The following is an 11,837-nucleotide window of genomic DNA, read 5'->3' on the forward strand; positions in this document are numbered from 1 at the left end:
GATTTTTTTTTTCTTCAATAGTATTAACAAAAATCAAAAATCAAAATTTTCAAAATTTTTTTTTTATAAAAAAAACAAACCCCAATCTAGATTGGGGTTTCTTAAAAAATTACCTAAAGTTTGTTTTCACAAAAAGTGACGGATCTAAGAAAATAAAATTGAAAAATTAGAAGAAAAAAAAAAAATCTTACCTATAGATATCGTTCTTCAAACCTTGAATTCTGACTCTAACCTTATGTTATCTGGAATTCCGTTAGCAGGAACGCTATTCAGAAAAGAACAAGAAGAACATAAATTTCTAATTTATACCTAGGGTATTTATTCATAAAATTACATTTTTACCCCTCTTTCATTTTATTAAATTAATTAATTAATTGATTTAATTATTATTTTTATTTTCCTAACTTATCCCTAAAAAAAATAATTTGGGCGTTACATATACTATTAGTTGTTAATGTTAAAGCTAGATGGGAATCTTCAATGGCATCGAATATGGATATTCATACTGTTATCTGTAGATCTTAAGAACTATTTTTGCAGGGACACTATCCCTTAATATATATGTTTGTATTATACGTTGTTACATCCAAATGAACTAGTTGAAAAGTGACCAAGAGATGGTACTCAAGAACACGTAGACATGCCACGGCCCTTGAGCAAACATTGATGCATCATATGCATTAGGTTCATAGCAGATTTCCCTCCGAGATGGCTAATGGTGGAAATTTATTATTTCAAATGACTTGGAAGCAAATGAGAACAAAAAGGTTCTAGATCGGTGGCTTGTATGGAATTAATTAATGAGTTAATGAATTAGTGTGACTATACATTGTCAACTGCATGCTAGAGAAGAAGACAAAGCCTGATGACCTAGATTTGATATTATAAAATTTTAACTCACGTTAAAGAGACTTTGGTCCATACAAACTAATCAAGACACTAAAGTCATGTTTGGTTCCGGAAAATTTGTGGAAAAATGGGAGAGGAAAGAAAAATGTGAAGAAAAATAAATACTAAATTTAAAATTATTAAATTATTTTTATATGCTACCTCAAAGTTATTTCATATATTTTTCTCTTCTATGTAAATATTAAATATTTTGAAAATGTATAAATTTTTAATAAATTTTAATCACATTTCATTTTCTTTTTTCATATTTTTTTATAGATAAACCAAACATGATAATTTTGGGAATCAAATATAGTATAAGAAAAATGATTTTATTATGCTTGATTTATCTATGAAAAATATGAAAAAAATAAATGTGATTAAAGTTAATTAGAAATTTATATATTTTAAAATTATTTAATATTTAAATAATAGAGGGAAATAAGTAAAATGAGTTTGAAGACACATATTAAAATAATTTACAAACTTTAAATTTATTTTTTATTTTTCTTCACTTTTTCTTTCCTTATACTTTTTTCTATTTACTTTCTTTCCCTCCTATTTTTCCATAAATTTTCCCGAAACTGAACATAACCTAAAGAATATCTCTAAATTGCAACATAGCCAATTTTATAGATAAGTTGAAGTGGGAACTTATCTTGCAGGCCAAGGAAGCAGAGATCATTATTTTATTTGACTTATCTTGCAGGTCTTGATCCTACTGTGAAATATCTAGAAACATCCAGATCAAATAATATATATGTAACTTTAGGTTAGGTTGGAGGCCACTTTCCCAGCTGCAAGATTCCTTCTCCCAGATTATTTTAGTATGTTCATGGCAAATATTTGTCTCATTTTTCTTTCAAAAGACTTTTATTATTATTATTATTATTATTATTATTATGGAAATTGATAAAATATGCTTTTTATTCATTGTTTCTTTCAAAATTGTCGGCATATTCCTCCTCTTTATCTCTTCACAGACTGATTATTTTATTAGTTGACACATTTCATTGCCTAGAAGAAGAGAAATAGGTCCTGAGTTTGGAACAGTAAGGTTGTTTGATATCCTACTCCGATGGTGAGAGCAACCAAAGGTAAGAGAAGCACAATGACTGTAAAAGAGCAAGAGCAAATCAAAAGCAAATTGAAGGCCAATCTCCAGAATGGGTGATCAACATCAATAAGCGTTGTAAAGAAGGGCCTCAGTATGACTGCGGAAAATGGTTGACAATCTATCGAGTCCCAAAGAACATAAGAGAAGTTCATAAAAATGCTTTTGCCCCAAAAATTATATCCATTGGTCCCTTACATTATGGGGGCCCAGGGCTAAGGTTCATGGAAGAACACAAGATACGGTATCTTTTACGCCTTTTAGGATCCAGGACCCTGAAAATGCAGAACAGGCAGAAGACTTGGTGCCACAAGTTCATCAGGCTATTCTCTTAGAGGATCTTGAAGGAGCCATGAGGGAGTTGGAGCAGAAGACAAGGCAGTGCTACGCAGGAGCTTTTGATATTGACAGCAATGATTTTGTTCAAATGATGGTCATCGATGGTTGCTTTGTGCTTGAACTATTGCGCCTTTACAACAGGTTTGAAAGGGAGGTATGTTTAAATATCAGCACACGATTGATAGTATTGGTTGAAGATTGAGTTTTCCTCTCAACTTTATCATTCTGGGAGAAAACTACTTGTTCGTTGGAAGGCAAGATGGTTGACCCAGCTTGCTTCTCCACAAGGAATTGGATGGATTATTTGACTTTCATGTTTATGAATACATTTTCCAATCAATTAAAAACATTTTAATCGATTTCCAGTCCAGGACCCAAATTATCCATCATTCGATTCCTTTGAGGGTAGGAATGGGATGGTCTGATCAAATACCCGGCAGGCAGCAGCATTAAATTGAGCCTTTACCCATAGAACTGGGGCCAAACTAACCTTTTTCTTGGTCCATGAGAAAGCCACCTTGCTTACAAGAGAATAGGACTTATCCGGAAAATGAATGGATGGAATCAGATTGCAACTAGGTATATCAAGAATGAATTTGAATAACTATTTCATTTGATAGATTGAGGTTTCCTTAGGGTCATAAGAATACCAAGTCAAATTCATGTTTACCATTAAACATAAAAAATTTCAGAATTTATGCATTTACCAATATATGAATCCATGTATAAAAGAACACAGTTTCATCTGCTTGTATTCTTCTATATATCCAGTCTGCTTGAATGAAGCAATATGAAAAATTCAGTTATCCTCTGTGGAAACTCCAATTTAAAATTGCTAGAGGCTTTGGCTTGGCAGGAGCAGGCTAGTTCATAATTGAATTATTTGGCAGCTCTAGTCTTTAATTTGGAGCAATGAAAATAGAATAAGAAGATAGATCGAACTTTTAAATCTTTTGATTCTTATGAGTGTTGTCCATGAGAGAGAACTCCAAAGCTTTGAAAATTAATTTGATATACCTGATTTAGTACTAGCTTTGAATGCAGAGTGGCAGGATACTAATATCTATTCCCTATTGTATGCCCTATCCTACAGAAAAATGTAGATGACCCCATCTTCACCATCCGCTGGATGCTGCGGACACTTCAGCGTGATTTATTGAAGCTCGAGAATCAGCTGCCTTTCTTTGTTCTTAAAAAGCTATTTGAGCTAATTAGCTTGGGTGAGGATCCACCACTGATTGATCTTGTACTCACATTCTTTGATCCCTTACTGCCAAGGAAAAATATTAAAGGGAATCTGAACCCTGAAGGTGAATTCGATCATATGCTTGAGGTGTTTCGTTCAACCTTCCTTTCATCTGTCAACCAAGATATTACATCTGGATGTGAGCAACTGAAAATCTCTGTCAACGTTCCCCTTGTTCAAGAGAGACAGCTAATTCATAGTGTAACAGAGCTTGAGAAGGCAGGAGTTAAGCTAAAAAAGAGAAAGGACTGTGATTTGCTAGACATCAATTTTCAAGCTGGGGTGTTGAAAATCCCTCCTCTGTACATTGATGATAACACTGCTGTTCTCTTCCTAAACTTTGTGGCCTATGAGCAGTGTGAAGATACTAAACCTTTTTTCACCAATTACTTAATGTTCTTTGACAGCTTAATCAATTCTTCAGCCGACGTCGGGATTCTTCACAAAAATGGGATCATCAATCATGTTTTGGGAAGTGATCAGGATGTAGCTGATCTTTTCAATAAGCTCGGTCGTGAGGTTGTCTACGATTTGGATGAGTGCTACTTGTCTCAACAAATAAAGAGAGTTAATAACTACTGCAAGACATACTATGCTAGCAAATGGCGTGTTTGGTTTACAAACTTGAAACATGACTATTTCAGTAATCCATGGACATTTTTCTCACTTCTTGCGGCCATTGCCCTTTTGTTACTCACCACTGCTCAAACTTATTATACTGTGTATGGTTACTATAGTCCTTCATAGGCACTGCCGTGCAGACTTTTATATCACTTGGGCTTTATTCATTCATTTTTCATGTTTTTCCTTCTACATTTCTTCGCATCTTTTCCTGTTTGGACATTCTATCAATTTCTACTACTTAATTTTGAGAGATCAGTCCATCTAATGAAAATTCCTGGGGAAAACTGTCAGTCCCAATTTTAATAACAAAATCAAATTTAAGAAGAATTAAAGAAAATTCATGTGACTTGGCTGTGCACTTCTGCTCACAATGAAGAGAAGGATTAACTGTTTCTCTAGGAATTGGGTGAAGAAGTTCTACATTTTAACAGGTCAAGAAGCTTCCCCTGCCTCATATCTCTTGTTCAACTGAATTTTTGCTGCTTCTAAGAGTAAATAATATCCTCACCAATATGGTAAGGCCTTTGGCAACTAGGATGTTTGTGTAGCTCTATGAGGTCGCTCCCTTTCTCTCACTATCTTTACTTGTCTGTCTAAGGAGTCCTAAAAGACCAATAATTTTATGGAACTACCACTAAAATGTGTTAAGATGTGTGGAGCCTAATTATTATCCTAGTAGTGTTCACCCTGACACGAATTGACCCTACATAGAGACAGCAAGTGGGTTGCACATGGATTGCATGCAGATTGACAAAATTTTATAAGGGCATTTTAATTTAGGGTATTTTGAAGATTTTACACATGTAATTTGGTTACCCTAATTTTTTATGTTTAGGGTAGTAGACTAGGAGAGATTGATACAATTAAAAAAGATAGAAAAAAAAAATAGAGAGAAAAACCTAAAGGGTGAAATGTTTGTGATTCTCTTGTAATTTTCATTTCATTATAGTGAAAATCTATAGTGGATGCAACTGGACGTAGCTCTCACATTGAGAGTGAATCACTATAAATCTCCTATGTTCTTGTGCTTTAATTTTTCATATTCATTTATTGTCGCTTTCAAAAAATAGGATTAGGGTGTTTTAATCCTAACAAAATGATCCTTTAGTCATGAACATCAATCTAGATGACCTTAAAAAAATTCATTACAAGAAATTATAGCATTAAAGACAAACTATTTCATCTTCGAAACTATTAATTTTGTGGCAAAATATCTTTAAGGACCAAAAACTTCATCTTAAAAATTGTCCCTATAGATATGTCATCCTAGTAGGAGACAAAACATTCAAATTTGTTAGGAAAATTCTTTTATGATAAAAAAACAAAATTGTGGCCAAATATATTCTTCAACAAAAATTTTTATGGTCTAAAGTAATAACTTTCATTGTGAAATAAATGAGTAAATATGGCGTTTAACTATTTGGAGATGTAAGAATTCATTAGGAGACAAAATCATTTTTTCCTTAAACTTTTCATGGAGAGAAAAAAAAAAAAAAAAAAAACCTTCAATTAGGAAGGACTTTTGTTGTTATTTTAGAATTTCTCAAAAAAAAATTTTAAAAATGAAAACTATTTTTAAAAATAAAAATTGAAAACCTTGTTTACTATTTTTTTATATGAAAATAATTAAAAGAATTAAATTTCATTTATTGATTATTATTTTTTTCATTAGTTCTTTTAATAATAAAATAAAAATATAATATGCTCACAATTAAACAAAGGAATTGCCTAATTGTGTGTGTATGTGTGTGTTTTTTTTTTTAAATTTTATGTGTTGCTATCTTTTAATAAATAATTAAATAACTAAATTATATATGTTTATTACTCTTTTTAATTTTATTTTCCCTATTAGTTCTTTTTTTGTATAGTAGAAAATTCTAATATATCCATAATTAACTAAGTAATAGATTAATTGTGCACGTTTTGATCTATTAAAATAAATTAATTTTTAATTTAAATATGAGATATTATTGATAAAAAAGAAATAGGATATAATACTATAATACTATAATATCAATAGTAAATATTAAAATTTCTTGATGACACTCATCCCATGCATTTTTTTTGATATAGTACATGTTCATTTGATTACCTACCCCACTAATGATGAATAGAAACATAAATTGGGTTCAATTTTCCCCTTTTCCTTGAGCCATGACAATGGAAACATGGTTAACCCACCTATATATGCACACATTGCATTCTAGCCTATGGAATTTGTGCATGTGTACATGGTATTTACAATAAGTGTACAAGCTAAATGTACTAACTGTACAAAGGTATACAAGGTTACCTTCCTTGAAGGAATTCCGTTGATTTTTAAAAACTCACTCGCTCATTTCCCTTTGCCAAGGATAAGAGACATTCCACAAACACATTGCTTGATGGCACACTCATCCCATTCATTTTTTTTTACCTTGTACTTGTTCATTCGATTACCTACCCCACTAATGATGAATAGGAACATAAATTAGGTTCAATTTTTCCCCTTTTCCTTGAGCCATGACAATGGAAACATAGTTAATCCATCCATATGCACACATTGCATTCTAAGTCTATGAAATTTGTGCAAGTGTATAAGGTAAACGCACTAATTGTACAAGGGTGTACAAGGCTACCTAAGAAATTCAGTTGATTTTAAAAAACTCTCTTGCTTATTTTCCTTTGCCAAGGATAAGGGCATTCCACAGACACATTGCTTGATGGCACACTCATCCCATGCATTTTTTTTTTTTTTTTTTGACCTTGAACATGTTCATTCAATTACCTACCCCACTAATGATGAATAGGAACATAAATTAGGTTCAATTTTCCTCATTTTCACTGAGCCATGACAATGTAGTAAAAATAGAAACTAATAGCCTTCTACCAAGCGATGATGCAAACTCATTACTAATATAAATTGATTTATATTACCTAGCCTATAAATTATGAGTTTGTTTGAATTATTTATAGTCTATAAATACAAGATTCAAGGGTTTGTTTCAACTATTTACAAATATAAATACCAAGGATTATTCAAACTTTGAGGCATTGGAGAAAGATTCCTGGAGATGATCAATGCCAACCATGAGAGTTCTAGTTTAATGGTGATATTGGTGATGATGTTTGCTATTATCATGGAATGTTGAAACGAATGTGTGTGTGAATGTGTAGTAGAATATGTAGATAGCAGATTGATTTATGTGTGTCTAAAACAATGTTTGAATCATTGTAAACACATCATGCAACAATGTGGGTGGTGCTTGTATAAACATATTCCCTCTCTTCCTATTTTTGGTTTAAATATAATATTCAATCAGTATCAACAATATTTTAAGAGCATAATTTTTTTTTTTAAAGAAAAACATACTTTCTCAACTTTGCCTTTAAAATCAACCTTTTAGTTGATGAAATTATTATTATTATTATTTTTCAAAAAAGTCTCTTTATGTTTTATGTGGGAGCTATGTGTATATATATTCATGAATATTAATTGAAAAGCATACCATTTACCTAATTCTAGAAGTTAAACATGTTCTTGAAAATAAAAAATCATTGAAATTTTATAAAATGATTGAGTTATTTTATTTTTTATTTTTTATTTTTTGGTTTTGCTAATAAAAGTTTTGTTGTCTTATAGTTGATTACTATAAAAAGAAAAAAATCCAAAATAATTTTTGTACTCAAGTTTTGAAAAAATGAGATGACATAGAATTATTTTTGTAACCTTTTAGTCATTTATAAGATAAAATATTGAAGTATATTTTGTGTTGTTCCAAATAAAGGAAAAGGGCATGAGTTTATGTTCGAGGAATGCAATTTGAATATATATTCTTTCCTTTAGAATTATTTGTAATATTGAATAAGAGAGCTACGAATTGTACTCATTCCTAATCAACAAATTTCATTTATGAAAATGAATTAGTAATAATTTTTGTGTGTTTTACATTTATGATTTTTCATTTTCACCAACTATATATATATGTCTTATTTTCTTTCTAAACAATATATGTGAGGGGTTTTATAGATTTCCTAAGCTTTCATAGTTTATAAAAACCAAAAGATTTTTCAATTTAGCCAATAAAAAAATGTTAGAGAAATGCAATAAAGAAAATGATAAGAAGTATGGGTTAACTCCAAAATTTACATAAAATGGTACAATAATATCAAATCAACTCGCTTATGATGGAGTAACAACATTTTTATTTTTATTTTACTCTATCCTTAGACAAGGTTACCCAAAACAAATGTGCAACATGATATAATGATATACTTATCAAATGGGCCTTCAATCCAACAAATATTTATACAGCTTACAATTCTAGTACCATCTACATCAAATTTCCATAAGTTAATAAGGCTTTCAACTATTGTAAGATTCAATTAGCAATATTCTTAAAGACATCGTTGAGATCATTCAAGAGTTAAGTAACTAGTGTAATTTCCTAATTGAAATTTTGAGAATCAAAGAAATTGATTTACCTCTCCTTTGAAATTGATAGATGTCATCTAGTAGTTCACTATCAATTCTGATGAAGTTGAAACTTTCAATAGTAAAATGAATTAAATTGCCCACTAATCTTTGAAATTGACCAACACCATCCATTGGTCCATCAATTTTTGAATTTTCAATTATTATCTGATTAGGCTTCACATCTAATTTTCTTATTTTTATAAAAGGATCTAAAACATAGTTTCTCATCATTCACTTTTCATAAATAATAGTGTTATTTAATCATAGATTTTTTTTAACAAATATTTCATAATTACAATTTTGCTAAAAGAAAAACAGCTAAATTTCTAATTGGTATGTATTATTTTTAGAAGTAGAAGAATTGTATATTATTCTTTGTACAATAAAGAAAGATGTTTGTAGTATATTTATAATTATTTAAGATCATAAGGAAAAAAAAAAAAAAAACAAAGATATTGGGATGAGAATTATAAAAATTGTATGAAATAGGTTGATGGTGAGAAAAAAAAGTGCAAAAAACTCAGTGTAATTAGTCTTACAATTCTTGGTATAGATATTAGGAGGAAAGAAATATGTGATACTTCAATGCTCAATAGTGGTATGTGTATTATCTTCCTTATATACATTCTCTAGTGTATAGTGGATTGATTATTTCTCTAATTCTTGTTAAAAACTCATCAAATTATTGTGTCAATTTTTATCATTTTTGTTATAACCCATACAATTCTCAAAAGTTGAAACATGATACATGAAAAAACCCAATATGGACATCCAACTTCACCTAATCCCAAAATCTAACCACATTTAATAGTCATTGCTTAGTCCTCATTCCATAAGTGACTTCATAAATGGATTATGAGGACTACATGACTAAGGCATGTTATCCTACTCAAAACTAAGAGGAAGCAACCATCCTCTATGTATACCATTGTAGGAGTCATCGAATCATTCTAAAACAATTCCTTGTTATCCGTTAACAAGTGCATATCACATAAGTACTTTTTCTTTCTAATCTTCATGCAATAAAATATTTTTAACACTCAATATATGAAATAAAACAACTAATGATTAGATAACATAAAATATATTCATTTTTGAAATTGAAGTAAATGTTTTTTTATGGAATACTTATGAGATTTTAAATCATACTATGGTGTTTTTATAAAATTTATTTTGTACCATGTTTCATCTATGTGTGTATGTATATATATATATATATATATATGTATGTATGTATGTATGTATTTGTATATGTGTGTGTGTGTGTGTGTGTGTGTGTGTGTTAGTATTTATGTATGTTTGTATGTACATACATTAGATCTCCATCTAAATAGTTGTCAAAATAGTTATTTTATGTTCCATTATTACCTTTTGACTCATTAAAAAAAAAAACTACCTATGAAACTATATTATAAAAATGTGGCTTATGTTTGAATCCAAAAAGAAAAAAATAAATAGTTCCATAATTTTGTTTTTCCAATTTAATTAAAGCTACAACTTTTTAATATGCTTTGAAACTATTTGTATATATTTTTTAAATCAATTTATTATTATATGGAAAGAAAAAGATTATTTTTAATTGTGCATGTTAGTAAAAGTTATATAACTAGCATGCATTTTGAAAGGTGCATATTAGACAAGGACTTAAAAATAGAACTCATTCCAAATGATTATAGGAGAGCTTTCATCGTAATTGGAATCAAATAAAAGAACAAAATACAAACCAAAAAGGAAATGTATTCTATCACATGCCCTAGTGCTTGAGTAAATTATTGTCACCATCATATAAATGCATGGGTTGATTACATTCTCAAAGTAAAATATAAAATTTTTGAACCCATGCATCTTAAATAGTAAAAATTGAAACTAACAACCTTTTACCAAGAGATGATGCGGACTCATTACTAATCTAAATTGAATTATGGTGTAAAGCCTATAAATTATGAGTTTGTTTGAACAGTTTTTAGCCTGTAATACAAGATTCAAGGGTTTGTTTCAACTGTTTATAGGTATAAATACTAGGGATTATTAAAACAATGAGGCATTGAAAAAAATTCTTAAAAAGTTTTAATGGCAACCATGAGAGTTCTAGTATTAATGGCAATAGTGGTGATGTTGTTTGCTGCGATCGTGGAATGTCGAAACGAATGTGTGCATGAATGTGCAGTAGAGTGTGCAGATAGCAGACTAATTTACGTGTGTCTGAAACAATGTTTGAGCCATTGTAAACGCATCATACATGATTACCACCATTGATTGTACAAATGCCTTCGCAAATTACATATGCAACATTGTGGGTGTTGGTATGCACACATTGCCTCTCACTCCCTCTTTCTTTAGGTTTAAAGATTTAGTCCTTATCTATAGAAACAATATTTTTAAAATATAATTTTAAAAAAAAATGTAATTTCTCAATTTTACTTTTGAAATCAACCTTTTCTTTGATTAATTTTTTTTATAAAAAAAGTCTCTTTATTATTTAGGTGGGACATATGTACATAAATATTTATGTGTATTAATTAAAAAGCATACCATTAACCTAATTTTGGAAATCAAACATGTTCTTGAAAATAAAAAATCATGGAAATTTTGTAAAATGATCGAGTTGATTTTATTTATTTTTTTATCAAAAGTTTTGTTGTCTTCAAGTTGATTTCTATAAAAAGACATAATGTCTAAATAATTTCACAATTATGTTTTGAAAAAAAATGAGATTACATAAAATTATTCTTTATAATTTTTAGCAGATTATAAGATTCTTACAATATTGATGTATGTTTCATGTAGGTACCAATAAAGGAGAAGGACATGAATTTATGCTTGAGGAATGCAATTTTAGTATATATTCGTTCTCCTTGAATTATTTGTAATATTGAATAAGAGTGCTATGAATTGTACTCATTAATTCCTAATCAACAAATTTCATTTGTGAAAATGAATTAGTAATAATTTTTGTGTTGTTTACATTTGTGATTTTGTATTTTAACCAACAATATATATATCTTTCATAGTTTACACAAACCAAAATTTTTGTCAATTTAGCCTATAAAAAGATGTAATAAAAATATTTTTATTAGAGAAATGCACTAAAGAAAATTGTAAGAATTATGGATGAACCCCAAATTTACTTAAAAGAGTAAAATAATGTCAAATCAACTCGCTTGTAGTCA

At 29.5% G+C, this 11,837-nt stretch overlaps 1 protein-coding gene across 1 annotated transcript; it reads left to right on the plus strand.

Annotated features, from left to right (window-relative positions):
* Positions 1 to 1,999: 1,999 nt before the first annotated feature.
* Positions 2,000 to 4,402, plus strand: LOC117908177 (UPF0481 protein At3g47200-like). The gene is made up of 3 exons (XM_034821830.1): positions 2,000 to 2,058; positions 2,216 to 2,495; positions 3,435 to 4,402. Exons 1-3 carry the CDS (start codon positions 2,000 to 2,002, stop codon positions 4,332 to 4,334), a joined length of 1,239 nt encoding a protein of 412 aa, XP_034677721.1. The 3' UTR covers positions 4,335 to 4,402.
* The last annotated feature ends 7,435 nt before the right edge of the window (positions 4,403 to 11,837 follow it).

This window comes from Vitis riparia, chromosome 19 (genome assembly GCF_004353265.1).
Source record: "Vitis riparia cultivar Riparia Gloire de Montpellier isolate 1030 chromosome 19, EGFV_Vit.rip_1.0, whole genome shotgun sequence".
NCBI classification, from domain to species: Eukaryota; Viridiplantae; Streptophyta; class Magnoliopsida; order Vitales; family Vitaceae; genus Vitis; species Vitis riparia.